Genomic DNA, 27,997 nt, shown 5'->3' with positions numbered 1-27,997 from the left:
GCATTAAATATACCATAAAACACAGTGAAAGCAGTCACTAAGAAGTGGAGAAAATTTGGCACAACAGTGACAATACCAAGAATTAAATGCCCCTCGATAACTGATGAAAAGAAAATTAATCTGGAGGCATTAAAGGAGCTGCAGGAACTTCTAGCAAGTACTGGTTGTGTACTGCACATGACAACAATCTTCCGTATTCTTCATATGTTTAGGCTGTGGAGTGGGGTAACGTTTTTCTTTTAGTAAATACATTAAGGCTAGGTTCACACTACGTAAGTTTCCGGCCGTAGCGCGCTCTGTGAATAAGCGGCCGGAGATTTACGTAGTTTGCTTACAATGCAAAGTATACGATCTACGGCTTCACAGTTCACACTACGTACGAACTGACGCCCAGATCGTTCACTCAGGAGACACTTGACCTTCATTCTTATGATTGATTGGGGTTCAAATGGTTGGACCCGTCTGATCAGCTAGTTATCCTCTATACTGTGGGATAACTGAGATAACCCCTTTAAGAACTAGAAGCCAATGTTTTGTTTTCTTTCTTTCTTTTTTTTTTTTTCTTCTTTTTTTGGTATGAAATCCAGTTTTTTATACAAACAAAAGGGAGAATGATCAAAATAATAGCAGGGTTGGATTATTGCCCCTATTTTACACTTTGCTGACCGCAGTTTCCTTAAAGGATTCAGCATATCTATTATACAATGTTTCTAAAGTAAACGTGTGTTAGGTTTACGGAATGGCAGGAAATGGTTGGCTCAGTGCACTGCGCTATGAAAAAGTGTGAAGAAAAGTTCACTGGAAATAGTGCAATCGATATAACAAAGAGTAAAAGTCTGACTTTCTAATAGAGGAAAATTCAAGATGTGTTGCAGCTTCTAGTCATTGTGGATATTACTGTATTGGTACATCGCTACGATTCCAGAAATCTTTAGTCTATTTCACTTTGTTCACATTTTGTTTTGATGGGTTTTCATTAAGTATTTCTCTATACTTTGGTTTATTCAGCTTTCCCCCAACCCTTACCAGTCTTCCTGTCCTGCTGAAAAACGCCCCGCAGCATGTTGCTGCCACCACCATGCTTCAATGTAGGGATGTAGGTGGGAGCGGTGCCTGGTTTCCTCCAGACATCACAAATAAAATTGAGGACAAAAAGTTCAATCTTGGTTAAATCAAACCAAAGAATATTGTTTCTTACAGTCTGAGAGTTCTTTAAATATGTATTTTGCAAACTCCATGATGGCTTTCATATACTGTTCCTTTAACTGAGGAGAGGCTTCTTGCTGGCCACTCTGCTATAAAGCCCAGATTGGTGGAATGCTGCAGTAATGGCTGACCATCTAGAAGCTTCCCCCACCTGCACACAGGATCCTTGCAAATCAGCCAAGGTAACTGTTGGGTTCTTGGTCACCTCTCTTACCAAGGCCTTTCTCCCCTGATTACTTAGTTTGGTCTGACGGGAAGCTCTGACTAGGGTCCTAGTTGTTCCAAACTTCTTCCATTTATGTATTATGGAGGCCAATGTGTTCCTGGAATTTTTCAGCACAGCAGAATTTACCTGTACCCTTCTCCAGATCTGCACGTCCACACCTCCAGTGTTTCCCCCTTATGGCTTGGTGTTTTCTCTAACATGCATTGTCAGCTGTGACATCTTATATAGACTGAGCTGTGTCCACATCCTGTCAAGTCTCCTGAATTTACCACAAGTGACTCCAGCCAAGGTACATCTCAAAAATGTAAAGTGGAATAGGAGACCCCAGAACTTTATTTCCGGTGTCATAGCAAAGGGTCTGAATACTTATGTCCATGTGAAGTTTTCCTTTTAAAGTGACTGTACCACCAGGCCCAGGCTGAGGCACTGGAGGTGTGCCGACCCACCCTTAGTGGAAGGAAACCCTAGCCCCTCTATAATAGGGTTCTATTGATTGTAATGGAATCACATCATGGAAGGGCTGAGGTTTCTTCCCCCCCAAGTGTGGGTCGGCCCGCCTCCAGTGCTTCTGCCTGGGCCTGGTGGTACAGTCACTTTAAATAAATGTGCTAAACCTTTTAAATGTCTGTTTTCGCATGCTCATTACAAGATATTGAGTGCAGATTGATAGGGGAACTTAACAAGGCCAAAACATAACAAAAAGTCAAAGGGTCTGAATACTTTTTCGAATGCATTGTATGTACTATGCAATGGGAACTACTATGTGGCAGTTCCATGGACATGGCCCTATTACGTAAGCTAAAAATTCTTATATGTTTGTAAGTTTTCCTGCCCTGCAGTCATAGTGTAGCTGTAGCATTGCTGAAGCTCTACTGTTACTATTTGGAAAAGAAGACTAAGGGTCACCCCAAAAGTTAAAAAAGTGAAAGGCCTGTATAGCCTAATTCATAATTGTATATGACAATATTGAATTTATATAGTCCTTATTATGAATCCATATAGACTATGTTACTTATTTGCTAACCAGTATTACAATCAGTACTGTACCTGTGTTGGTTTAGTGTGTCTTTTGCACACTAATGGCTTTTGCAGCTACTGATGAGAGGTTTATTTTTTTCATTTTTTTTCTGTTCCCCTGCTATAATAACTCTGTCTATATCCTTTATTGAGCGGGTCAGGAGATTTAGAACAATTGAGAAACCATAACCAACCATAACTGCCATCTTTGTTATGGTTGCAGATGAGGGTTTGCTTAGCCTGCTAACCTAATGAAATCATACCGGGAAGTGGTTGTTCCACTATTGACTGTTCATAATATGTGCCTTCAGGATACTCACTTGGTGTATTTTTCTTGGAGTTATACTGTATAGCTGTGTTTTGGATTTGAGTCAGTGATTCCATTTAATTTTCTGCATATATATAGTGAAGGCTGAGGAGGAGAAGTGTCGCCTACAATATGAGGCACCTGTATGTAGACTATTCTATGTCCTACATATATGCCATCCCCGGTCTAGAAGATTGAGTCACTTTCTCTGGTAAATGGACCCAGTCATAAAATACACGTCACAGGGACATTTCAAAGTTGGAAACTTATGCTGATAATCTCTTACCCTGGTCTTCATCTGGATCTTCAGGTCCCTCTTCCTCTTGCAGTACAGGACACTGTAGATGTGTAACCAATCCTACATTTTGCTTCCTGTAAAATTCTATCAGCTCCTGTAAGTTTGTGAAAAAGCGCATGGGAACTCCCTCAGATGCCTGCAAAAAAAATATTCACATTAGATCTATTTTTTAAAGATGATAAAGCAAATGTTTGACCCAGATATTCAGGGCGTGCAGGGCCAACTCTATCAGTTTTCTGCCACTAGAAAAATTTTCTGTAGGGCAGCTATATGGAACCCCCCCCCCCTAGACACACACACACGGTTCCAAATCTACAACTCCCATCTGGCCTGAACAACTGAAGCTAAAGCTTCAACAAAGCGGGCATGATGGGGATTGTAGTTTCCACATCCCTTATCTAGGGGAGCATATGCCACCTCCTGGAGAGGCTATAGCAGACTCTATGTGCCAGTGTACAGGGTATGTGTACGTGGCAATGCTATGTGCATGCACCCTTACAGAACAGCTGTTCTGATCTCTAGAAATACCTGCATATTTAAAGGGGAAAATGCATTTAAAAGGATCTTGTGATCTATAGAGGGCTCCTATTTTTGCATTCAATGTTACGTCATCGTTTCAGAAACTACGGAAGACACAATTGTGATATCTTTACATGTATCTAGGACATTTCCTGTTATATCGGTTATATAAGTTTTGTACAGTCAAGATATTATTAAAGTATGTTCACCCAGGAACCAACCACATTGTGATTACAAAATGGCTGCACACACCAGTGGTATTGGGGGATCCGGGCTCCGTGGGCTTTATGTGCCGTAAAATGTACAGACAGGGGGAGAACCATGAACTAGTCATCTAGGCTGTGAATAGTCACAGCTCTCAATCCTGTCAGCGAGCTGTGCAGGGTGATTGACAGGCAAAGAGGCCTATTAGTGGCTGCCAACAGGCCTCCTGGGAGCCCAATCAGCACAAATGTGCTGATTGGTTCTCTTCTACTTCAAAGGAGTTATTAATGATCAGAAAAAGCACAGCTACTTTCTTGCAAAAACAGCGCCACACCTGTTCCTAGGTTGTGTATGTTATCACAATTCTGCTCCATTTACTTCAATGCAACTGAGCTGCAAAACCACAATCAAACTGAGGACAAAAATGGCGCTGTTTCTGGAAGAAAGCAGCCATGTTTTTCTAATCCTGGATGACCTGTAAATAGGCAAGTCCAATCTGCAACAAATCCCCAGCATTTCAGTACAAATGTACCCTCAAATGGTATTATAACAGCACCGTAAAGCCAATTGAGAACAATGTCAAAGTAAATGATGTCACTTACATCTTTATATATTACTATCTATAGAGAAAACAGTATGAAACATTTCTCCTTTAATAGATATTTTTTTTCCATCTACCTCTTGCAATATTCACAGTTTATTCCTTTGAGCAAAGATACATTGAGAGACTTTGTGGAAAGGTTATTCAGTTTATTCTTGATAATACATTATATGAAATGTCTTCTATATGGCTTTCTGTCATTCGTGTCACATCCCCTGTTAACATAGTCTAACCACAATAAGTTCTGCGCAAGTTTTCATTTAACGCCCACTCCTTCATATACCATTACCAGAGGCTCTTTGTACAGCCTACATGGGAGTCCTGTGGTTGGCAGAATGCCATTGTTTTTGTCATAATAGCATAGATCTGAGCTATATAACATTAGCTATGGCAGTTAAGCCTAATAGATGTCAGCGAAATAAGGTTGCGGTTTCAGGGTAAAGAAAGTTCAGGAGTGTTTGAAGGTAGACAAGCAATACTTGTAATGAGTAGGTTTACCAGGCCACTGCATACATGGCTTTCCCATAAAGTTATTGAAATGGAGAAGTTAATTTATACAATAATATGTAACACAACTCCAAAATGAGAAGCTGTGAAAAGCCCTCCATTGCTTTATTCCTCCATTACTTTCCATAATCTATTGAAAAAACAACCAAAAGCTCTTATTTTTACCCAGATGCATTATGTCTTTAACCCCTTAAAGACAGAGCCAATTTAGATTTTTGCACTTCTGTTTTTTTGCTCTTTGTGCTTAAAAGACCATAGCAGTTGCATTTTTTCACCTAGAAACCCACATGAGCCCTTATTTTTTGCGCCACTAATTGTACTTTGCAATGACATGCTGAATTTTTTCATAAAGTACACTGCGAAACCAGAAAAAAAAATGTGGTGAAATTGGAAAAAAACAAAACGCATTCTGTTTATTTGGGGGGTATTTGTTTTTACGCCGTTCGCCCTGGGGTAAAACTGACTTGTTATATATGTTCCTCAAGTCATTACGATTACGACGATATGTAACATGTCTAACTTTTATTTTATGTGACGGCTTGTAAAAAATTCAAACCATTGTTAACAAAAATATGTTCCTTAAAATCGTTCCATTCCCAGGCTTATAACGCTTTTATCCTTTGGTCTATGGGTCTATGGCATATGCGACTTTTTGATCGCTTTTTATTACAATTTTTCTGGATTTGATACAACCAAAAATGCGCAATTTTGCACTTTGGGATTTTTTTACGCTTACGCCATTTACCGTGCGAGATCAGGAATGTGATTAATTAATAGTTCGGGTAATTACGCACGCTGCGATACCAAACATGTTTATTTATTTATTTGTTTTTATTTATAACATAGGAAAAGGGGGGGGGTGATTCAAACTTTTATTAGGGGAGGGGGCTTTTTATTAATAACACTTTATTTTTTTTTTACACTTATACTAGAGGCCCCCAATGGGGGACTTCTGGTATAAGTTCACTGATCTCTTATTGAGATCTATGCTGTATAGTTATACGGCATAGATCAATGCAGCACCCGGGACCGCGGCGGTTCAGAGCAGGGTCGCTGCGCGGCGGGAGTCCGATGCTCCGTCATTCTCTATGGGCATCGGTTTTTCTCCTGTCAGCGCGCGTGCCGGGCTTCGGGATATCTCCGTGACCCGACCACATCAGGAAGCGGGACCCGGCGCGATTAGGTAAGTATAGGGGGCTGTAACAGGGGGTCGGGAGCCTGTCACCCCGGCACGGGGGGTGACAGGTATCCTTTAAGGGGTACTCCAGAAAAAATCTTTTTAGTTTAGATCAACAGGTTTCAGAAAGTTATATAGATCTGAAATTTACTTAAAAATCTTAAGTCTTCCCATATATATTAGCTGCTGTATGTCCTGCAGGAAGTGGTGTGTTCTTTTTTAGTCTGACACAGTGCTCTCTGCTGCCACCTCTGTCCGAGACAGGAACTGTCCAGAGCAGGAGAGGTTTTCTATGGGGATTTGCTACTGTTTTGGACAGCTCCTGTCTCGGAAAGAGATGTCAGTAGAGATGAGCGAATCTCGAGCATGCTCGAGTCGATCCGAACCCGAACTTTCGGCATTTGATTAGCGGTGGCTGCTAAACTTGGATAAAGCCCTAAGGCTATGTGGAAAACATGGATATAGTCATTGGCTGTATCCATGTTTTCCAGACAACCTTAGAGCTTTATCCAAATTCAACAGCCCCAGCTAATCAAATGCCGATCGTTCGGGTTCAGATCGACTCGAACCTGAACCCGGTTCGCTCATCTCTAGATGTCAGCAGAGAGCACTGTGTCAGACTGGAGAGAAAACAGCACTTCCTGCAGGACATACAGCAGCTGATAAGTACTGAAAAACTCGAGAAGTGCAGATCATGTTAAGGCCAGGTTCAGACTATGTAAGTGTGCGGCTGTATTTGCGGCTGTAATTGTGCGGCGGTATTTTTGGTGGTTCATGCGTACGCTGGAAAGTATACGGTATACGGCTGCACAGTGCACACTATGTATGAATCTACGGCCCTATCGTAAACGGACCCGTAAAAAATGAACAAGACCATTGTTTGCGGCTGGAAACGCGGCCGTGGATTGACAGGCGGTCCGTACGGAGTACTTCAAAAATAGCCGGCAATGATGCCGAATGCCGATGCCTCTAATAGTTAATATATTAAATTAATAAAAACACATTTTCTTTGTAATAAAGTCCCTTTCGTTGTTCAATAATTTAATTCTAACGAATCCATCATTTTGCAATTAAATATACTGTTAAAATAAATATATATATAAATAAATGTATATTTATATATATATTTATTTTTTGACAGTATATTTAATTGCACAATGATGGATTCGTTAGAATTAAATTATTGAATAACGAAACTGAATTTATTTCAACGAAAATGTGTTTTATTATTTTAATATATTAACCATGAGAGACATCGGCATTACTGCAGAGGATCGCAAACCCCGGTAATAGCGATTCATGTAAACTGTGTTCCCTGCTTTCCCAGATGCATCCAGAGGTGTTTGCATCACTTTCTTAAGATTTTATTTGTTATTTTTAGTTGAACCAGATTTCCAAGTAAATGACCCTATGTTTTGAGCCGCATGTCTATTTTTTCCCACGGCCGGAGTTTCATCCGCACATTTACAGCCGCATAAAAAATACAGCCGCACAGTTACATAGTGTGAACATAGCCTAAGAATGGATGGCACCTGTTATAGGAGAGCTAGAAGACTGCTCTGGGGGTCTGGATGAAATTTGTAACAATCCAATCCACACATTCTGCTTGCACAAATCTGAAGTTAAAATCTGCAGCATTTTCTGTCCCATGTGAATTTGCCCTCACCTATTTTCTAAATAATATACAGAACATTTTTTCAGTAGCTCTTACAGAAATGGCTAAATAGGGCTCAAGTGTGGAATGGTTTGGGGGGACACGATCTAGTGGCCTATTGTGGAATACAGAGGTGACATTACACCATTATCTGCAAAATATTTTAACTGTTGCTATGAAGTGAACTTCCTTCTAGTTTCATGTTGCATCATGTAAAATTCAAACCTACCTCACCTTTTTATAATTCAGGATGTGAGGAATAGTGGTAACCTTAAGTGCTTTTTATTAGAATAGTCCACCAAGAGAGTTCTACAACAGACTTTATGCCTCTTTAGCCAGACAAATATGGAGCAACAGTCGATACCATAAAATACTAGACACGTCCGAAATCACAGATCACAGCAGAAGAGATGGATTTGTAATAAAAATATTGTAACATTTACGTCTAGCTTCCTAAAATAATCAATACGGGCAGAGGGTGGGGGCACAATAAAAAACATTGCCCGGCATTGCCACTTCACAGAGTTTCCGGCCCCCGCCGGCTGTCATCTTCTCCCCGGTTGCGGGTCTGTCACGTCACCAAACGGTAGGATTTAGCCCATTCAGCGGTGTCAGTGGTGTCCCGCCCCAGTCACTGACTGGCTGAGGGGGGCAGACACCAGGACGGATGACTATAACTTGTTTATTATCCCCCCCCTCCCTGCCTTTAACCCCTTGAGGACCGGGCTAATTTTCGTTTTTGTGTTTTTGTTTTTTCCTCCTTATGCTTAAAAAGCCATAGCACTTGCATTTTTACACCTACAGACCCACATGAGCCCTTATTTTTTGCATCACTAATTGTACTTTGCAATGACAGGCTGAATTTGTCCAGAAAATATACAGCGAAACCAGAAAAAAATTATATGCGTGGTGAATTTAAAAAAAACAAAAAAACTTAATTCTTTTTCTTTGGGGGTAGGGGTGGGGGTGGGGTGGGGGGTGTGTTCATTTTTACGCCGTGTGTCCTATGGAAAAACTGACGTGTTATACATATTCATCAAGTCATAACGATTACAATGATATGTAACATGTATAACTTTTATATTATGTGATGGCTTGTAAAAAATTCAAACCATTGTTACCGAATATATGTTCCTTAAAATCGCTCTATTCCCATGCTTATAGCGCTTTTATCCTTTGGTCTATGGGTCTGTTTGAAGTGTCATTTTTTGCGCCATGATGTGTTCTTTCTATTGTTACCTTGATTGCGCATATACGACTTTTTGATCTCTTTTTATTACAATTTTTCTGGATTTGATGCGACCCAAAATGCGCAATTTTGCACTTTGGGATTTTTTTGCACTTACGCCGTTTACCGTGCGGGATCAGGAATGTGATTAATTAATAGTAAGGGCGATTACGCACGCGGCGATACCAAAGATGTTTGTTTGTTTATTTATTTATTTTTATTTATAAAATGAGAAAAGGGGGATGATTCAAACTTTTATTAGGGGAAGGGATTTTTTATTAATAAAAACACTTTATTTTATTTTTACTAACAGTAATTAGAAGCCCCGCCTGGGAGTCTAATATATACACAGCACTGATCTCCCGTTGAGATCAATGCTGTGTATATAATAGAGCAATGGTCCATCAGATCATTGCTCTATTATAATGTTCTGCTGCAGACCATCTACATAGATTGCCGATGCGGGATCAGTGTCGATCGGCTGCAGCGACTAAGACCTGCACTCCCTGGCTGCACATAGCAACCGCGGACCGCGCGCTGCAGAGTGGGCTAGCGTCGGGAGCCCTCTCTGTTTACCCTTAACAGCCGCATGATCGTTAAGGGGTTAATGATTTTTTATTTACTCGCCGGACTTCTCCTTTAAGGTCTCTGCATCTTTTACTGATTATCGTGCAATAAATCGTCAAGTCATTCCAATTTAAGCGATAATCTCCTGGTGTAAGCGCGGCAATGATCAAACTACAAACAAAAATTTGTTTGTATGTTGTTTCAGTTGAACTCAAAGTCATTGTTAATCGTTCTCATGTCTTTCAGTGTAAACATCGATCACAGTATATAGATACGGACACAATTAGGATACATACGAATGCAATTATGATCGCATAAACGACTTTTTAATAGTGATTTGTCTTCTTGTCTTAATCATTTAATACAAAAGTTCATTACTTGTCATTCGCTAAACGAGCGATTAAAGTGATTTATCTGTGCATGTAAAAAGACACTTAGGTCTCATTCATCCGTAATTCTGGATCCGCAAATACAGACAAATTCAGGACCCATTGATTTTTATTGGGCTAGCCATAGTTTTACGATCCACAATCCCTTCCGGTTTGACACCCCTGATCTAGACTACCATCTAGATTACAAACCACGTAAACCCCAAGGGTTTGTTTAAAAGGTTGGCCATCAGTCCATAGAGATGGACAAGAATACACATAGCATAGCTGTTGAGACAAAATAGTGTCTGACACCTGACAGCGACTTATTTCAAGGTAAATATATAAAAAAAGGATCTGGCATGATAAAATCTATGTCCAAACAGCTAAAAAATACCTCTTTGACCGCTTCTATATGCATACATACTGGGTTGAGCTGTGTAAGCTTGCAGGGAAGGAAACATCTCTACGTGTTAAGAAGGTCAGCGCCATATTGTAATAGCTTCACTAAATATACAAAATCTGACATCCTTAACAATGGGTATAGGGGAGAAAACTGCAACCATTTTTCCCAGGCAGCAGCTTATCTCCCAAAGAACATATTGTTGAAGTAAGGTGTCACCCAAACACATTAGATGGATGAGGGGTCCTTCCAAAATCAGCAGTATGGCCAGCCTTTCCTACAAATGGGTCCATATAAGACTTTGATGGCATTCCCTTGGGACAAGCCATTAATATCTTACCTGAAATAAATTATTTAAAACTTTGCATACAGCAAGTCTTATTCTAACAAAAGTACATAACATGCAAATACTGTAGAAGAAGCAGGGTAAAGCAGGAAGAGGCATGTACTTCCTATGTACATCTTCTGTCAGTTTGTGCTGAATTTACAGATGTCGGTGACAAGTTGACAACCTGTATTTATGTGGGTTGCAGAGGTAGCTGCATAATGGAGTAGGTGGATACACTATGAGTCAAGGAAGCTCCCAACTCAATCCTCCCAACATGACATTAAATCAGTTCTCAAAATTAGTTATAGATACTGGAAACTCATTGACAAAAAAATAATTAAAGTGAATGGAACTTTATATGTATGACTGTAATACTGTTATTGGAAGCCTGAATACAAGATGAGATACAAGTAGGACATAACTGTAGTTTTCCAGCAATCTGACATTTCTAACTGGAAGGCTACATGAGGGTGCCTGGTGACGTCATGCGACGGCATAGGAGAGTGTAAGGGAATGAACCACTATTGGAGAAGGGTGGCCAGGGGTGCTCTTCCAGACAGACAGAAATTTCTATTTCTATGTTAGGTGTGCTGTCTGTCTGCCTGAGTTTCCCCCCCCCAGCTGGCCGCAAGTGATTCGACCTGTGCACACCCCAAAGGCTGGCCTGCATAGTATATAATGAGTAGTGTATATATGTGTGTGTGTGTGTGTGTGTGTAAAGTTTGTATTTGCACAATTATGACACTGTGTTTGTTCTTTAACATAGACCCCTTGACCAGTAGCTAGAAATGGCTGGGTATTCAGGAGTGCTTGAAGTTAAAGGGACTTTTTCAGCACCTGGGAGGCTCACTTGGTCAAGGGGTGCTGTGAACAATTATAGCTCAGGGGGCCCAGTGTATTGCTGGAGCAGGCGCCGGGCCCCCTGATGCAGTGGGCCCTGTAGCAGCTGCTATGGCTGCTACATTTGTAGTTTTGCCCCTGCCCTTGACAAAGGTGTGTAACACACATCGGGCTACTGTTTAATGATTTGTGATACAATTAGTTCTATGAAATAAATATGCACTGAATGCACTTTCCTATCTCACAAGACTCTTGAACGTTCTTTTGATCAATGGGGCTCACTTGGCTTTGTAATGTGATGGCTGATTGGTGTGTATGCATAATTTAGCTTCATTGTAATAAATGTTCAATCCTCAACATACATAACAAGCCTGTAATAAATTGTATGCAAATATGAGAGTTGAGTAATCTGGAACAAATAGTACATGTGAAACAAAAAAAAAAGGGAAGTATGTAATCAGTGTACCACTGCAGGCATCCCGTCTGCAAACTACCAAGCGTGCAAGAGAGCAGTGATCTCCAAACCTTCTTACAAAGTCAAGTGTATAGACAAGGGCTGGAAAAGCATCAGAATAACTGTGACTTTTTAGGCTTAATGCTATAGTTTCTAGGTCCTTTTTATATTCTTTGGAGCTCATTGTTCTTAACTAAAATTAACATTGAGGCTTGTTGCGGTTTCAAAAATGAGGAAGAAGTAAAGTCAGTGACAGTTACTGAGTGTCGGTATTAATGTGCAAAGGACTCCGAGCCTGTGTCAGTGGGAAGATGCTGGGTATGGTACCTTCTGTTGTTGTGCCCCCCCCCATCCTGTAGATTATAAGCTCTTGTGGTCATTTGCTTTGTCATTTGTATTTGACTTTACTTTATGATTTGCATGTTAACCCCTTATAATGTGTACAGCGCTCTAGAATCAAGGAAGCTTTAAAAAGAAAGATTCCAAGTAAAATTGTGGATACTCTAATATATTAAAGGAGGCATTCAAACGGTCCGTAAATAATGGAGGTCCAAAGCGGTTTAAGGCTGCGTTCACACTACGTATATTTCAATCAAAACCAGGAGTGGATTAAAAACACAGAAAGGATCTGTTCACACAATGATGAAATTGAGTGGATGGCCGCCATATAACAGTAAAAAACTGCCATTATTTCAATATAACAGCCGTTGTTCTAAAATAACAGCAAATATTTGCCATTATATGGCGGCCATCCACTCAATTTCAACATTGTGTGAACAGAGCCTTTCTGTGTTTTTAATCCACTCCTGGTTTTGGTTGCAATACTGACTGAAATATACTGACTGAAATATACATATACTGACTGAAATGTACGTAGTGTGAACGCAGCCTAAAGCTAATGTACTGACACAGTGTGTCCCCCAAACTCTGGGGAGCTTATAGCATTGTAATACCTTATTTCACCTGAGCAGGAGCTGCAGGAATATTCAACATTTGTTGGTTCTCCCACAAATTGCATGAAAAGTTTTTCTTTAAAATAAGGGGTTTTAACAAAATAAATTGTCCAAAGTGGACAACCCCTTTTCATCCACATGTAAATTTAAGCAAAATTTTAAAAGTGACATTACTTATGTGCCCTATCTTGCACTGCTCTTTGTATTGTAATCCAGAGCAGTATTTACAATTATAGTGGCCTCAGAGCTGAAATCTTTCTGCATTCTTATGGTTTATCTGACAGATTTTTGAAGCCAAAGCCAAGAATGGATTTGAAAAGAGGAGGAAACTCACTCTTTTATAACTTGTTCCCTTTTTTTTTTTTCCCTACAGTAATTTTTATTAAGATTTTGTCATTTTGGAACATAGAGTAGTTCCACAAGGACAACCGTCAAGGTCAAAGTACGATCCATAACAGTGATAAAGACCATCACAAAAAATTAAAACATATCCAAGCATTCCACGGGGCAACATGAGGAGCAAACGAGCGCTGTCATCCGTCATTCTCCGCTCGCTGCCACCACTATTGCGAACAGTGGCAGCGAGCGGGTGAGTCCGGGGGGAGGGCGCGGGGAGCTGCCACATGTTGAAAGACAAATGACTGCAATGATCAGCCAACATCGTTTATGTCGGCTGAACATTGACTTCTTCTAGAGTATGGTCACACTGAGTAAAATAGGCGTAATTTTGCCGCAGAACTCTCCTCCGCGGAATTACGCCTGGCTCAGTGTGTAATAGCATTTCAATAGGAGAGCACGCGCTCCCCCGCAGCCGCCGCTCTCCGCTCAGAGAAGTGACATGTCACTTCTTTGAGTGAAGAGCGGCAGCTGCGGAGGAGCGCGCGCTCTCCCATAGACAGGCTATGGGACACTGAGACAGGCTGGATTCCATTCCGCCTGTTTTACTCAGTGTGAACATACCCTTACACGGTACAATTATCAGCCGAATACTGAGAGCAAATATTACTTACAATAGTAATTGTTGAACATTGGCTTCCTGTCCATAAAACACAAAGCAGAAGTATGGAGCATGAAGAGCAGAGTTTACAGACTGCACATGGTTATTACACAGAAGGATCAGTTTTGGCTTCAGAATTTTCTACCCTTTTCTTGTGGTCATAATAGGGATGAAATCTTTATGACAGCCACAATATGAAGACCCAAAGCAGTTCTACTGAGCCAAGCATCTATAATAATACACCCTGGCCTCAATCTGGCTATTCATTATATGGAATATTTTATTAACACAACATTACAATAGTGTCATTACAGACAACGCCTGTAGAATATGTGTATTACACTGCAGATCTAAGTCCAGTCCGTAAGCTGACTGTATATCACAGACTGTACTGATGCAGTGAGCTCTGGACCAGTTAAAACAACTCTGTACCTACAATCTAACCCTCCCGCCAAAAAACCACTTGTACCTTCGGATAGCTGCTTTTAATCCAAGATCTGTCCTGAGGTCCGTTTGGCAGGTGATGCAGTTATTGTCATAAACAACTTTTAAACTTGCAGCCCCGTGTCAAATTGGTGTGGCCTAGAGTGTGTGTGCCCTAGGATTGCCTCACCCCTCTGTCCCTCCTCCCCACCCTCCTCATCATTAGGATGCCCCTAGAACAAGTTCTCCTATTCATCACCTGTCTGCACATGTGCTGAATGGTTAAGGCACCTGTGCACAGTTTTTTTTATATGTCTTTATTAGCGCTGAGACAAAACAGGTGCATCTGTCATGGTGCACAGCGCCCATTTTTACACATTTTATCGTCGTAATAACATGAAAAGGGTAAGAATACTGCAAGAAACATCAAGAAAACATCCAATTGGTAATCTGACAAGGGCATAACCTCTGTCCGGGAGCTTCCACTCCCCAATTATAAATGTTGAAAGTAAATCAGTAAAGAGAACACAGAATAAAGCACTCGAATGATAAAGTAAGGCGTCAGATGTATTCGCCTTACAATCACACTATCACACCACGTGGACAATACCCGGACTACACAAAACAAACACGCAACCACAACAACCTCAAACAAAAAAAACAAAAAAAAGGAGGGGAAGGGGGGAAGCGGGATGACTAGAGAGAGGAGAACGTTAGGAAGAGAAAGGAAAGAGAAATAGGGAAAATAAGGGAAAGGAGAGTTAAAGGGGTTGTCCGGCGATAAAAAATTATTCACAGAATAACACACATTACAAAGTTATACAACTTTGTAATGTATGTTATGTCTGTGAATGGCCCCCTTCCCCGTGTCCCACCACCCCCACCCGTGTACCCGGAAGTGTGGTGCGCTATACATTACCTGTCACGTGCCGACCACGGTCTCCGATCCTCAGCAGTGACGTCTTCTTCGGGAGGTCAGCGGATCTTCCCGAGTGCCGGCCGCCCTCTGCAGCGTCATCCGAAGCTCAGCCGCGATTGGCTGAGCATAACTGTGCTCAGCCAATCGCGGCTGAGCAGCTGATGACGTGGCCGCGTCATCAGCCGCTCAGCCGCGATTGGCTGAGCACAGTTATGCTCAGCCAATCGCGGCTGAGCTTCGGATGACGCTGCAGAGGGTTGCCGGCACTCGGGAAAATCCGCCGGCCTCCCGAAGAAGACGTCACTGCTGACGATCGGAGACCGTGGACGACACGATATGCGGTGAGTATAATGCACCACACTTCCGGGTCTAGAGTGGGTGGGGGGAAACACGGGGAAGGGGGCCATTCACAGACATAACATACATTACAAAGTTGTATAACTTTGTAATGTGTGTTATTCTGTGAATAATTTTTTATCGCCGGACAACCCCTTTAAGAAGAATGTTCAGTGAGGAAGTGCCCTGAAGTGGAGCCTCGCAAACCCCAGAGCTCCCCCTACACCACTATGGCCAAAGAGAAGCTTATTAAGATGGGAGGCAAAGGGACCCCAGAGTACCACTAATATCCCCTTTCAAATACAAGTCAGAGTGGCGGTATGGGCGGACAAAGAAGTAAACCTGCTGTGGGGCATAATGTATCAGGAGAAACGTCTTCCACTTGTGGAAGAAGGTCTTTGCATGTTTTTCCGTGTTCCGTTTCGGCTCCAGTCTGTCGGCAGCCAAGAAAGATTTCAAGTCATCCACTACTGCACTAATAGTAGGCATGGTGGGGTTCAGCCACTTGCGTAATATCACACGTTTGGCAATGAAGAGCACCGCATGAACCAGAGGCGGAACCGATTTCAGGCCAGAGGCCTCAACATAGGATCCCTCGATAGCTTGAAATATTAGGGGTAGTGGTTCTACAGGAAGGGTTAGTTTCCAGTGAGTACACAGGTCATTTGCAACATCCTGCCAGAAGGACTGGGACAGAGAACAGGACCCACCTGTGCAGTGTTCAGACAGGTGATGAATAGCAAAAATCCTGCCAAGGGGCATTCCTAATGATAAAGAGGGTGGAGAGGAAGGACGGAGGGGCATCGCTATCCTAGGGCATGGCTACTCTAGGCCAGGCCAATTTGACAAGGGACTGCAAGTTTAAAAGTTGTTTTTTTTATCACAAAAACTGCATCACCTGCCGAACGGACCCCAGGACAGATCTTGGATTAAAAGCAGCTTTCTAAAGGTACAAGCGGTTTGGCGGGATCAGATTGTGGGTACAGAGTCACTTTAAAGCACTACGGTACTGAACTGACACTATCTGCTAGTCCTGAGTCTTAGAGCCCTATTACACCAGGCGATTATGAACCGTACTTGGCCGATCACGGCCAATCTGGCAGATATTTGTTTGATGTAATAGCACCTGTTAAAAAAACACAATCAGCCAACATGCACAATGTCAGCTGATCGTGGTCTTTCAACAGGTTGAAAATTTTTGCTCACGATAGTGATGGCCAGTTGCACATCATTCCATGTAATAGGAACAGCGGCAGTAGATCGCCGCTCTCTTCTATAGGCCTCCCAGACAATCTAAGGATCGTCTGTGCAGCCCCACCCACAGCTCCCCGCAATGAAGGATGGCTGGAAGGGGATTAAATTATTAATTGCTGCAAGGAAATGATCAATTGCTGCAATTAAATGATGCATTCACATTGCAGTTTCATTACGTTACGTCATGTGTGAACACAGCCTCACAGGATAGGCCATCAGGCGTTGAGGGTGGAGACACCTGACACCCCCACTGTGCATCATTCATTGTATAGTAGTAGCAACTAGTAGTAACTGCAACTCAGCTCCCTTCTGACCCTGTTCATTGTATAGTGTGGAGTGCAGTTGGTGATCGGGTTTCGGATGTTATTGTTATTGTTATTTCGAAAGTGATTGATGGCCTATGCTGTGCAAGAGCCATCAGTCATATAGTTCTGAAAAAAACCCATGCAGCATTTTCACTTAAAATTCAATTTGTGCTTTTTCTCTGTAATATCATCTGGAAAAGGATGAATGAATTAACTTTGATACTGTCAGACACATATATTTGACATGGGGAATCACCTGGCTGTGATTTATTCAACACATATTTGACATGGGGAATCACCTGCTTGTGTTTTATTCAACATATATTTGATAAAGGGAATCACTTGGTTGTGTTTTATTCAAACAGCTCCACAAGGAATAACAGTGGAGTGGCAAAATGCCAAGTTCTAAGAAAAGATGTCCTGGAATTGTTATTTTATAGGGAATACAAGCCAGGAGAGATCTGATGGGTCCTCTTTAGGCTATGTTCACACAATGAGCTATGTTCACACAACGTTTTTTCAGTTCTGTTAAAAATTACGTTGGTCATTTTGAGTCTAAAATAGCAGACGTCATTTATCTGTCTTGCCTCCTCTTAGTGCAATGACGGCTGTTGGTACATTATTGTAGTTTGGGGTTACTAAATGGCCTTTGGATGCGGCTTAATTGAAAAGTCCATTGAATTTAATAGTAAAAAGGGAGAAAGGAAGGTGACAAAAGAAAAACTGTGTGTGAACAACTAATAATAAAACATCCGCTGTTTGCAAAAGACGTCCAAAAATAATTGTCATTATCATTATTTTGACCTCCGCGGCGATAACATCCATTATTTAATACATTGTGTGCATTGGACGTCCGTCTTTCCAGTGACTTCAATGCATTGCATTGCAGTCAGTTAAATCGCGGCAAAAACGAATGTTGTTTTAAATAGCAAAAGCGTCCGTCTTTTCTCTATTTTTGACCTTGTGTGAACCTAGCCATGTACTGTTTTTGAAAAGAACGGCTGTTGTTTTCCATTAAAACAATGGCTGTTTTTTTTCATACTGCAATGATATGCATTGAAGTCAATGTATTGAACAACGGCCGTTATTTTGAGTGCCAAACAACGGCCATTGTTCAATGCATTGTGTGAAAACAACGGCTGTTGTTCCATTGATTCCAATGCATATCATTGCAGCATGAAAGACCGCCCATTGTTTTAATAGAAAACAACGGCCATTCTTTTAAAAAATAGTACGTTGTTATAAAATAGCCTAAGGGTAGAAACACACATACTGTATCTGCAGCAGATTTCATGCTGCGAGTTCTGCGAGACCTTCACTGTGAGTTTCAATCTGATTCCATACGCATGTAAGTTCCGGCCCCCTTAAACCGCCGCCTGGAACATACTTTACCTGGTTGCATCTGAGGCTCCCGACTTCCGTAGGTCCTACCAGGCCCATCAGTGACTGCGCTGGGGCCTTGCACTGATTGGCTGCGCGGGACCTACGGGAGCCGGGAGCCTCAGATGCAGCCGGAGCGCAGAACAGGTGAAGTTAAGGGGGCCAGCACTTACATACTCACAGTGGGATGACAATCCTGATGCGAGTATGGAATCACATTGAAACTTACAGTGAAGGTATCCGCAGCGGATTTCGCAAGACAGCTTTTTTTTTCTAAAAGAAAATAGTTGTAGTGTGAAGAGTTTATCTCACAGTCACAAGGTCATAAAAATACATTCTAGAATATGTGAAATGATGTTATAACAGATAGGCCTCTCAATATGTTTCCTGACCATCACAAGGAGTGATTCATAGATTATAAACTTTACTTCAACTTTATTCTCACTAAGATAAGTCAAGATCCTGTTGGTGGCCTTATTTACAAAATAACCCGACTTCACGTAATGACACATCACATGATGAAACAACCGGGCAGCGAGAGACCTCAGAGAGTATAGTGCAATGACACCTAACTGGAACTGGAGCAGTGAAATATATATATCCCCCCAAAATGAAATCCCTTCTGAAAGACCCTGGACTTTTCACAAAGTTGCTGCTCATGTCTGCAGTTTGATGTCACATATTGTGGAACTGTTTCAAGCCAATTGTGAAATATAGATACTGTATATTGTAAATTGTATCCACAGTTAAAGGAGAAGTCCGACTATTTATAAAATCCGGCAGGGGGAGGGGGGAAATTGATTACAAGTACAATCTTACCTCTCTGCCTCGGGTCCCCCGACAGGCTCCAGGAACCCTGGTGCTGACACCTAAGAACCCGGCAAATGGACTGGCCGCTCAGCCAGTCAATGACTGGGGCGGGAAGCCACTCCAGTCACTGATTGGCTGAGCGGCCAGTCCATTAGCCAGGACAGACCTACCCCACGAGTCGTGATGTCATCACAACTCGGGGGGAAAATGCTTTCTGGCAGGGGTCCCGAGGCCGGTCACCGCAGGTACAGGGAGAGGGAAGTTCATACTTGTAATCAATTTCCACCCTGCCAGCTGCTGTATTTTATAAATCGCCGGACTTCCCCTTTAAGGTAAAGGAACACATTGTACTGTAATGTAATGATATATCATATATAATATTTGTGGACAAATTGACAAGGCAGAGATTTTTGGTCTTTCCTTTCATTTGGACTAAGATACTGAGAAACATGCAGATACAGTTTACTGCCATAGCTCCTTATTACTGAGCCTGGCCAAGGCACAGTGGCTTTTGACACACTCCCCTTACACCTAGGGCACATATCCCACCACCTATACCCTGATCCAATGACCTAAACTGTAAACCTCAGAGATGGGAAGTGTTGGGTCAATGGGAGATCAGCTCAACTGTATGTGTATGTAATGTTCTAATAGAGAAAAACTGGATAGATGTGGATGCCAATACTGATTTATATAACCATCTTTGCATCTAAAACCTTACCACAGTCCAAGAGCGATCCTGGTCACCTCCTTTTTACCGCACCTATGGTGTGACCCTGTTGCTGTTCTGCCTGACATTAGATGTTCTAAAGGTGGACTGCAATTGACATCTGTAGTTGTTACCATAGGCTGCAAGAAGTATGTGTATAACCCATTAATTCAGCAGCCAGAGAGAGTTTCCTGTTCCTGTCCTGCCTGCAGTTTGCTGAGTAAAGAATCGTACAGCAGAATGCGTGGTCATCTGCAGAGTCAGGGAAGTGGCCTTTGCCAAGAAAAGAAGGGGTCAGTCTGTGACCTGAGCCATTGTTGGAAAAAGTACTGGAAGACAGGTCAGGACCACCTGATGCAGAGAGATATTTGGCTAAATAAGCCCCTGTACCAGGGGTGTAACTACCACTGTAGCAGCCATGGTGGCCGCTATGGGGCCCACCACATCAAGAGGCCCACCACATCAAGAGGCCCCATAGTCTGCTCTTGCAATAGGCTGAGCCCCCTGAGCTGTCATCATTTGGAGCACTAGGTGGCCAAGCAGGCCTCCAGGGTTCTGCACATGTCCTTTTAATGGTAAGTACTCCTTACTAGACTTGACAGCTTAGTGGTCATTCGGGAAGAGAGGGGGGCCCAATCCAAAGTTGGCTATGGGGCCCTGCCATTTCTAGTTACACCCCTGGCCTGTACTGTAAAGTGGCAAGTATAAGACTGTGTTAAGCCTCAAGCACCCAGTCTGCTATGGACTATAATCCTATTTCTAGGACTTTTGAGGCTTGTTGCCAGCAGTGTAAGTTAAAACCTGAAGTCAACCAGCACTATTAGTGGTACAAGAAGCTACTGTTAACCTTTGCATTAGCTGAATATTCCAGCCCTGTTTTATGTTGTATTATCAGAGTTAAGTGAGTGGTTTGGTCATCAATTCCCCTTGTGTCCGTTACACAGCAACGGTTATCAGCACGGATGCTACAAAGAAAGGATTATTGGTATAAACTGAACCTTTTCATCAAGTTAGTGTTGGAAAGTCCTAGTAAACATGGACTTTGATACAATGCGTTTACTCTACAGTTTCATTGTATGAGTGCGGGGTCCACACTTCAGATTAAAAGTGACCTGCACTCCTTTACATGAATAAAAGTCACATAGGGACTTCACTGGATATAAAAGTTGACACACCTAGTATCTCCTAGTATCCGCACATGAGTAATATACATAAGATGTACATGAGCTGTCACTATCAATAATTCATTCTTTTTATACAATTATCAAACATGGCTAAAATTCATGGGCAGCTTAAAGATATTATATCCTCAGGTGTCCTGATTTCAAAGCTATTCTTATTTTCTTCTTAGGTATTTTACTATTTACATAACTATTTGCATAGTCAGATGGGCAGGAACCTAATTTCAGTAGGGGTGTGAATGCTAGGCACAGGGGCAAGACCCTGATTTACAACCCCTCAGCCTCATATTCAGTAACACCCCTTCAACCTAATTTATACCCCTTAGCCTCATATTCACCCCCCAGACTAATGGACTAATAGTCACTCCCCAGCTTGATTAATACCCCCTTTGTTTGATTTATACCCCTAAACCTCATGTAGCCTGATTTACCTTATTCTCATATCCTTACCCCCTAACCTGATTTACCTCCATCAGCTTCATATTTATACTTCCTGAGATTGAATAAGACCCCCCTATAATTAGTACAAATGTCTTCCGCAGTACTGTACATAGTTAGTCATCTAATGGGTCCCTGTTCCTATTAGGACATCTAAATTCACCACAACAATTTTTACACTTGATATATAATAAGACCAAAATTACAAAATAAAAAAATGAAACTAAGGCTAACTGCAAAAACAAATGCAGTTGTGTGCCATCTAATAGGATCCATTGACTTTGTTATTAAAAAAAATTGCTTCTAAAGTGATCTGGTTTTTGTTTTGACGTGGTTGACCACATTTTCCTGCATGTTAAAAGGAGGAAAAGTCCAGCGTTTTCTAAAACCCTGCATCCTGCAGGGTGCGGGGGGAAATTGATCACAATTGGTGGTATGTGTCAGCCGCGGGACCCCCAGTGGAAGTCCTTTTCCCTCGAGTTGTGATGACCTCACGTCCCGGGGGAAAAGGCCTGCCTCGGCTGCAGAACTGTTCGCTCAGCCAATCAGTGACTGGAGCAGCATCCCGCCCCAGTCACTGACTGGCTGAGGGGCTAGTCCATCAGCCGGGTTGTGATGTGGACACCCCGGAGATCCCAGGTCCCGCAGCCAATCCCACCACTCACGGAGGGTACAATTAGAGGTAAGTTAGTGATTGTGATCAATTTCCCCCCTCGCCCTGCAGGATTTCAGGTTTTAGAAAACGCCAGACTTCTTGTTTAAACAGACTTTAAAAATGCAGTGTGAACCTAGCCTAACTCCACCATACTAAGTTTCTGAAAGTAAACACCTTCCACATTAATCCAATGTCCTTCTGCTCTTTATACACACAGGCAACTTCATACAATTTTGTGTGCCAAAGTGGATTATTTCATAATAAACATATAAAAAAAAAACTGTATGTATAAAAAAAAATTGTGGCTAGAAGTGTCCCCCAGACAGAAAGATACAGTATAGGAGCCACACCGCATAAAAATTTAATATAAAATTTTAAATAAAAGTTTAATATGCACAGTTCATGCATACCCCTTAGACAGTGGCGTAGCTACCATGAAGGCAGGCCACGACACTGCTACAGGGGCGGTGCACTAAGGAAGCCCACAGGCCCAGACTGGCATCTATGAACGCTCACAGATAAATGCTGTGGTTCTCTTACACACAGAGCAAGAAGCCATTGGCTTCCCGCCCTGACAGCCCCTCATGTGGCCGGAGGCAGCACTGCATCTCTGTCCCAGAGTGATATCACTCGTGCACTTTGGAGCTCAAAGAAAGAAGGAATGTCAATCACTGCTGCTGGGCGTACTGACAGGCAGAGAGAACTGCAAGGCAAGCTCTTCTCCTCAACCACATGCTTTATTAAACATTGTTTTGCAAGGAACTAAAGCTACAAAGCAAGCAACCCTCAACATGGTAGGAGACCTGCTAACAACATCTCTCCCGCCTCTGGAAGCTTAATTGGCACAATTGTGCTGATCGGTTCCCTTTAAGCCATGATTGTTGGAGAATAGAATAGCATTGGCATTTTTAGCACAAAGAAAAAGTGATAAAAGCGTTGGCTTCCTTGGCGCAATCCGTCTGGACCAGGAGTCTGATGTCTGGATCACTGGGTCTCCTCAATGTTACTGGTGTCCGGTAACATTGAGGAGACCCAGTGATCCAGACATCAGACTCCTGGTCCAGACGGATTGCGCCAAGGAAGCCAACGCTTTTATCACTTTTTCTTTGTGCTAATCTTGCTGACTGAACTCCTGGCTGAGTTACCGGAAGGTGGCGGGATGCAATCCCACTGCAATTTCAAGCTCTGAATAGTGTCGTGCCTAATTCAGTACGACCACACCAGGTGAGCGTGCATACTATGGACTTGTGTTTGTGGCTCTCTCTGAGTTAATTTTCCTGCACATGCAGCGCTTATTGCTTTTTTCTTTCATATATTAGCATTGGCATTTTGACATTTATCAAGTCACTTAGTAAATAAATGTATGTAAACAGCACCTACCTGCACTGAGAGCTGGTTCTCATTGTTCTGTAAAATCCTGTATGTGTAGACACACTTCTGGTATCTAAAAACACAAGTTGTATCATTATACAATATCCACAGTATATACCGACCCTATCAACTTTCCTCTTGTTAACACTAGCTCCAAGGGGTAAAAACACACAATGTAGTTACTTTGCGGTTGGCCATATGCAGGCAGTGCACTGTCAGGGTAGGTTCACACTTAGGAATTAGGTGAGGAATTGAAGAGGAATCCGCTTTTATTTCAGCTTGAAATTCCTCCCGTAAAATATGTACAGAGCAATGCCCCATTGTGTTCAATTGGATTTTTGCTCTGTTGTTTACACTGCAGAATTTCTGAGCAGAATTTTCTGCCGCTGATCTGCTTTCTACCCAAAGAATTGACGCGCCAATTCTTTGGCCCCGTTCACACAGAGCAAGAGCACCGAATGAGAGGGCACACGCTCCTCCACACGTGCACCCTCTCATTCACTCACAGCAAAGCACTGAGATTGGCTACGGAATTTCGCCACTGCTCAGTGTGAAAAGGGCCTTTGGGCGGATTCTGCTAGAGGAATCCTATAGAAGTCAATGGGGGCTTAAATTCTGCTTTAATTCCGCATGCATTCTACTCAAATTCTGCCAGAGCTAAATAGATGAGTAATTTCAAGCAGAAAACTTTCCCCTACAATTCTAGAATTCCTCAGTGTGAATTTACCCTTAGAGACCGGCCTGCTTATGCATATCTGAATTTGCATATCTGAGTTGTTTTAAAACTGGTAAAACTGGCAAAAAGTACTGACTGCTTATGGCCAATCACAACGCCACTGTATCATCAATGAAAGTCATGTCATTGGGGCCAGTGTTGAGCGGAGAGGCCGAACTGTTCAGGTTCGTCAACTTTCTCCGAACCCAAAGTCTCAGCATTTGACTCCTTGTGGCTACAGAAGTTGGATGTCCTGGAAAACATGGATACAGCCTATGGTCAAATGCCGAACCAGCCTCTCCACTAAACACTAATTATGACCCACCTGATCCAGGAAGATATTTTTCTGTACAGTAGAGATAATATGTATTTGATACACTGACAATTTTTCCACCTACAAAGAATGGAGAGGTCTGTAATTTTTATCGTAGGTGCATTTCAACTGTGAGAGAGAGAATCTATTAAAATTCCTGATTTTGAAATAATTATTTGCATTTACTTGCATGAAATACATGTTTGATCACCCACCAAGCAGCAAGAATTCTGGCTCTCACAGACCTGTTAGCTCCTCCTAGTCGTCTGCCCTCATTACCTGTATTAATTGCACCTGTTTGAACTTGTAACCTGTACAAAAATCACCTGTCCACACACTCAATCATACTTGAACCTTTGCAGATCCGCAAAAGGAAGAGGAGCTACACCTGGGACATCAGTGTTACGGAACGTGTGAATGTAGCCACTTATGTAAAATGTTTCTGGGTATTTTCACATTGAGGAATAGGCGAGTATTCAGCAAGGAATTGAAGAGGAAAGTTTTCTGCTTGAAATTCCTCTTCTAGGGCCAGCTGACTAAGTAAAGACGGCATAATCCCGCCGTGCTCAGTGTGCTGCTTTGAGCGAATGGGAGAGCATGTTAGTTCCTTGAGCGGAGAGCGGCGGCAGCGGACAAGCGGGCACCCTCTCATTCACTCAAAGCAGCATACTGAGCACGGCGGGATTCCGCGGCGGACCTTTCAATTACACTGTCTTTACTCTTACTCAGACTACGGAATTCTCGCGGATAAATTCCGGGGAATTCCGACGCCTGTACGCGCTCACGGCCATGCACCTTTCCGCCGGCTCCATAGACACCATTCTATGGGCCAGCTGATTCCGCATTCCACTGAAAGAATTGACGTGACAATTCTTTTGCCGGAATGCGGAATCAGACGGCCCATAGAATGGCGTCTATGGAGCCGGCGGAAAGGCACGCGGCCGTAAGCGCGTACTGGCGATGGAATTCCGCGGAATTTATCCGCGAGAATTCTGTAGTCTGAACCCACCCCTATTCTGTTCTGGCAGAATAGGAGCTGAAATTGAGCAGAATGCATGCAATGTCAATTCTTTGGCTGGGTTCAGGGTACAGAATCCGCTTGGATAAGTTCCGGCGGATTCCGTCACTTGTTCCTGTTTGCGGCAGCGTGCATATCCCCCGGCTCCATAGACACCATTCCGCCGAGAGAAGTGAGATGTCAGTTCTTTCGGAGGGAAGCTGAATTCGCCCGGCCCGGCTCATTATAGGAGCAGTGTGTATAGCTGAGTGTAGGCTTATTATTATTAAACCAAGTTACAATTTTGAAAAACTGTGAGATCTTCTTGCAAAACACTCTTAATCCAAGTTACTCTAAAACCAAGGTACCACTTTATATCTTTGTGAGAAAGGATTTCACAATAATTTAATCATTTATTGATTAAAATTTCTGATCTGTCCATGTTAAGGAGTCCAGTTAGTGGCAAGGTATCTGAGTTACCGCACATGATACTGACCATATCAGAAAGTGTTTGTGGATCGGTACCATGTTATGCCAGTTTGGTACACACAAGAAGAATTGTCTTGTCTGTCTTTTAACTCCGAGTCCATATCTCCTTCTCCTACTGTATGCATGTTGTTAGGCCTATCTACCAGTCAACAATGTTGCCTTAGCAACTAGAAGCTTATTGTACTGTACTATTGTAATACAGCCCGAACGTAGCATTGGGTTCCTGGTTAAGGGGGTAAGGAGACTTTGGGGGACATTTACTATTAAGTACTACAGAATATTAGTTAGTTTTTTACCTGGCTGAATAGGACTAATTTAACAAATATTTATAAATTTGTGAATAAAAATAATTGCAGAATAAACTTGAAAAAAACAAAACCCTGGGTAATGGCAGCATTTTAGAAATACTGCTTATTGCCTACTTCAACCCAACTGCATTGTGATTTTATCACCCGTAGGCTGTAGATGTAGCTTGAGGCCGAGTTCACACATCTTATGACACTGAACAGAACAGCCGGTGTCAGTGAAGATTATCCCAGCCGATACTGCAGTACCGGTCGGATGATATTAATTTTTATTGAATTGGGATGTGGGCTCATCCCAATTCACCATTGCACACAATGGAGAGTGGGGCCATTGTGTAAACTGACATGTCTGTGCGGCCACTATTCAAAGAATAGCGGCCACACAAAACTGACATGTCAGTTTTTCTTGCGGCCAGTTGGAATCCCGGCCATAGCGTATACTATGTGTATACACTCCGGCCAGGATTCCATTCATTTAAATAAAACGTATCTTTTGCATTAATATCGGTCGTGATTTATGCAAAAGATACCTTGTATGAACATAGCCTAGGGGTGCATTGACACATACAGAAACCACAGCAGATTTGATGGCACAGATTTAAAGCTGCAGATTTGCTTTGAATCTGCAACTTCAAATCTGCACCATCAAATTTGCTGCAGATCCTGTATGTGTGAACACACCCTAATAGTTGTATTGTAGCCCTGGCCAGATCTACAGAATATACCACCCCTCATTGTTGCACACATTAGGAGAAAACCTGGTCAGCTGTCATCAATCGCAGATTGGCATCGCTGGTAATGATCACTGGTTGCAGAAGTGACAGAGGACGGCCTCGGCAGACAAGTGATTATAGGGTGGGTGATCTATGACCAAAGCAACAGGATAAAGCCACAAGGCTGGCGGACACATTGCACACTCTCTGCACCTACAATGTATGAGATTGTTATCCTAGTAGTACATGTTCTCTCATATCCACAGGACAGCGTGTAACTAGCTATGGGTGTCTGACCACTGGGACCCCCATCATTTATGAGAATGGAAGTCTATTGTTTTCCAAGTAAATTGAGTGGTTGCTGACTTATCCATTCATTCTCTATAAACTTTGAACATTGCAGAGCATTGATCTTGGTCATGTTCAGAAGTCCCATAGAGAGTGAGTGGACGGTGGTCAAACATGCACACTGCAATTGACCTCTATTATTATGATTAAAGGGGGTTCCCAGTGGACAGACCCCCACAGATCAGCTTGTTTTCCCCTATTCTGTGAATATGGGATAACTTTAATCTTGGATTAACCACTTTGAGGACTATGTAGAATTTTCAGTGAAGTTATTCGGTTATCGAAAAACAAGCTGGCGAACATCATACCCAAACCAGTGGTTACCCTACAGCATGGGCCTCCAAACTGCAGCCCTCCAGCTGTTGCAAAACCACAATTCCCATCATGCTCGGACAGCTAAAGATTTGGATTTGGCTGTCCAGGCATGATGGGAAATGTAGTATTGCAACAGCTAGAGGGCCGCAGTTTGGAGACCCATGTCC

At 42.4% G+C, this 27,997-nt stretch overlaps 1 protein-coding gene across 2 annotated transcripts in view; it reads right to left on the bottom strand.

The window, feature by feature from the left end:
- Window positions 1-27,997, bottom strand: part of INPP5D (inositol polyphosphate-5-phosphatase D) — a 73,989-nt gene that overhangs the window by 44,188 nt on the left and 1,804 nt on the right. For both annotated transcript variants that reach the window (XM_069975519.1, XM_069975520.1), the window contains exons 2-3: window positions 23,645-23,708; window positions 3,043-3,190 (exon numbers count right to left, since the gene is read on the bottom strand). In XM_069975519.1, coding sequence (XP_069831620.1) covers window positions 3,043-3,190; window positions 23,645-23,708 — 212 coding nt within the window. The remainder of the gene's footprint in view (window positions 1-3,042; window positions 3,191-23,644; window positions 23,709-27,997) is intronic.

This window comes from Dendropsophus ebraccatus, chromosome 6 (genome assembly GCF_027789765.1).
Source record: "Dendropsophus ebraccatus isolate aDenEbr1 chromosome 6, aDenEbr1.pat, whole genome shotgun sequence".
NCBI lineage: Eukaryota > Metazoa > Chordata > Amphibia > Anura > Hylidae > Dendropsophus > Dendropsophus ebraccatus.
Note: the sequence above shows the minus strand (reverse complement) of the source record. Positions and strands in the feature narration are given on the sequence as shown.